The sequence below is a fragment of the Nycticebus coucang genome, chromosome 9 (genome assembly GCF_027406575.1).
Source record: "Nycticebus coucang isolate mNycCou1 chromosome 9, mNycCou1.pri, whole genome shotgun sequence".
Lineage (NCBI taxonomy): Eukaryota > Metazoa > Chordata > Mammalia > Primates > Lorisidae > Nycticebus > Nycticebus coucang.
Genome location: NC_069788.1, coordinates 90255889 through 90258960, shown reverse-complemented (window position 1 = coordinate 90258960; position 3072 = coordinate 90255889). Strand labels below are relative to the sequence as shown.

The 3072-nt window shown below is 54.5% G+C and overlaps 1 protein-coding gene across 1 annotated transcript; it reads left to right on the top strand.

The window, feature by feature from the left end:
• Positions 1-363: 363 nt before the first annotated feature.
• Positions 364-2215, top strand: IFI27 (interferon alpha inducible protein 27). Its single transcript, XM_053602345.1, has 4 exons — positions 364-516; positions 656-685; positions 1299-1460; positions 1968-2215. The coding sequence occupies exons 1-4, from the start codon at positions 510-512 to the stop codon at positions 2051-2053; spliced, it is 285 nt and encodes a 94-aa protein (XP_053458320.1). The 5' UTR covers positions 364-509; the 3' UTR covers positions 2054-2215.
• Positions 2216-3072: the final 857 nt, after the last annotated feature.

Sequence of the window (3072 nt, the reverse complement as noted above, 5' to 3'; positions counted from 1 at the left end):
CACGCGGGGCAGACACACTGGAGGGAAAGGCGCCGGAACACGTCAGTGTCTCTCTCCGGGGGTGAAACTAAATACTGTTCTTCTCCTGGCGTTTTGTTTGATTTTTGAAGCAAACAGCTCTTCGGTTATGGGGGAAACGTCGCAACAACCTGGAACTGTGGCCCGCTTGCCGCGGCTTTCAGGCGCTGTAGCGCGCTGCTTGCTTTGGTAGATTCATCCTGCCCGGGAGCGCCCAGGCGAGGGAGACCCCGGCCGCAGCAGAGCCGGGCCGGGCGGCGCCCGCGCAGCGCTCCCGCCAGGAGTCGGGAGCAGCAAGAGGAATCTCCTTTGGCCGGGAAAACGTCACTCCCGGGAAAACGAAACTTCACGGTTTCTGGAGCAGAGTAGTGCCCCGCAGTGTGTTGGGAGGAGCAAGCGGAATCTCCATTCTTTGGCCGGGAAAACGTCACCCCAGGGAAAAGGAATCTTTTTCCACTTCTTGAGCAGAGAGGAACCCGGGCAGCCTCATCATGCTGAGTGAGACTTGGTGCCCCACCGGGCTAGGGCTGGGTAGGGGCCAGGCCTCCCTGATCTAGCCTAGGAAGGGCCAGGGGGTGCCTTCATCCTGTTTCCATCATCTAGCTGACTTGGGAGCTCTCTCCCTCTTTCTCTCTAGGAGTGGTGACTGCTTCTGCAATCGGAGGAGGTGAGTTACCTGGATTGGTTTCATCGCCAGGACTTCACCTGGGCCCTGGCCAGCGATGGCTGTGGGATTAAGAGGGCTAGCTAAAGCCCCCACCCTCTGCTCCCTGAGCTGCCTACGGAGAGTAATAACTCAACAATACTCCAGGGAAAAGCTGTGCCTCCTCCCCTGCACTCCTCCCTTCCTCTCCAGTCCCAGCTTCTCCTTCATTCTTATATACATATAATGGGCACATAAGGAAGATATTGTTTGGAAGGGGGGTTAATACTAAGTAAACACAACAACATTTTATTCCCCCCCCATTTATACACACACACAAACACACACACACACGCACACACACGCGCGCACACACACACACACACCTGAGAGCCATTGAGGGCCAGTGACTTCCCAGCCACACACAGCAAGTTAGAGACAAACCAGGGCTGTGCCTGGAACTCCTAAGACATCTGTTGGCCCCACCTGGCTCTACACCCACCACATCTTCTTCACCTTGGGATCCTCTCCAAGCTGCTGTCCTTTAAATGCTAAAGTCCCCAGAAACTGTCAAGGAATTTCTAAGGGTGGCTCTTTCCCTGAGCCCCCACCCCATCCAGCTTCTCTCCCCCCACAGCCCTGGCCATGGGGGCTGTGCCCGTGGTGCTCAGTGCCATAGGCTTCACGAAGGCAGGAATCGCTGCCTCCTCCATAGCAGCCAAGATGATGTCTACAGCAGCCATTGCCAACGGGGGTGGAGTTTCTGCTGGCAGCCTGGTGGCTATTCTGCAGTCATTGGGTAAGTCTAGGGCAGGAGGACCAGAGCCAGGAGAGGATCCAGCCCAGAGGCTGGGCCTCAGGGACACCCTGTCCTCTCCCTGCAGTTCAGGGCTTCTCAGTGTTAAGGTCCTTTGTGGCTTCCTCACTATCTCCTCCCTTGGTTGGGGATGGGACCAGCCTGGGAGGGTACAGCCTAGGACGTTTTCATTTCTGGTAAACACTTCAAAATCTTGGAAAGTCCCTCACTGTCTAGGTCTGTGGAAGATGATGAAGCCTGTGATTTCTGAGTCTTCTCTGTTGCTAGAGGATTCACCACCAGAGCTCGTGTCTCTTTTTCTGGGCAGCTGTCTGCAGCAGCCCCTCCCCAAAGTAGAGATGCTGGGGCTTTAGGAAGTCAATTTGGGGAGCAGGAGTGGGCTATCTGGACCTCAGGCTTTGGAGGGTCCCCAAGTTTCTGAGTCCCAAACCCCAACCAGGAGATAATGAGACTGCCTGTCCCCCTAAATTCACCTTCCTTTTTCCCCAGGGGCAACTGGACTCTCCACAGCATCCAACCTCCTGGTGGGCTTTGTTGGGTCTGCTCTTGGGGCTTGCCTGGGGAGATTGAGATAGGTACCCTCTTCCTCTTACCCAGAGGGACCTGAGGGAACAGGCAGGTGACTCCCATGGTGGAAATGACTCTCCAGGGCCTCTGGATGACAGCTCCTTAATGACAAGCTTCCTTTTTCCAAAAGTGTTCAAGAAAGCATGAAAAATAAAGATAAAATGCCATTAGTGCTGGTGTTGCATTCTTGTGGTGGGGACAGGGCATAGTGCCACTGCAGAGAGGGCTGGATGAGAAGGGACTCAAGAGGGACTAGCACAAGGTGTCTGTGAGGGGAAGCCAGGTCTGTACCCAGACCCTCCCCTCACTCTGTGATCCTGGGAAGGTCATGTCTGCCCTTTGATCCTGAGTTTGCTGCTCTTCAGATTGGGGAGTCAGACTAAGTTTCTTTGTAGATCTCAGCTGGAGTCAATGTTATTGGGTGGTTTGGCTCTCCGGTCACCACTTGAGCCACTGACCTTTAATCACTAAGCCCTTTGTCCTCAGGCAGGGTTCACCCCTTCCTGCTTATCCCAAACTTAGGATGACTCTAGAATTTCAGCAAGACTCTGTCTGCCTGACCTGTGTGGGCCTACAGAGAGAAGTTTCATTTCCCTATAGAGCTCTGTCCCTGTTGGTCCAGAGTCCAGGGTCCTTAGTCCCCAAGTTTATTGCCAGAGCCTGCAAGAAGGGACTGGCTTCCCTCCCTTGGTGGGATTCCCAAAAGGCAGGCCAATGCAGAATGCTCAATGGCCAGAGGCCCACTGTGTGCCTGGCCCTGTATCAAATGCCTGGGGTCCTGACACGGAACTGACTAGGCATCTCCTTGCCCATGAGATAAGCCTGCTCAGCTTTTGGAAGGCTTGTGGAGACTTGGTTTCTGACCTCAACTAAGGTCCCCACTCTGGGCTATTTGTCTGTCACACTTATTGTTCTTTCTTTGTTGCCCCTCCCCACTTCAATCCTACAGTTTGTAGATGGCCTCAAGGGCTCCATCCCACAGGATCCCCCTGACTACAGAAGACCAGAGGGGTCCTCTCTGCCCAGG

What these genes read in the sequence shown, in the direction of transcription:
- IFI27 (XM_053602345.1), top strand. An exon ending in TGCTTCTGCAATCGGAGGAG is followed by an intron (nt 686 to 1,298) that starts GTGAGTTACCTG and finishes CTCCCCCCACAG; the next exon opens with CCCTGGCCATGGGGGCTGTG. An exon ending in GGCTATTCTGCAGTCATTGG is followed by an intron (nt 1,461 to 1,967) that starts GTAAGTCTAGGG and finishes CTTTTTCCCCAG; the next exon opens with GGGCAACTGGACTCTCCACA.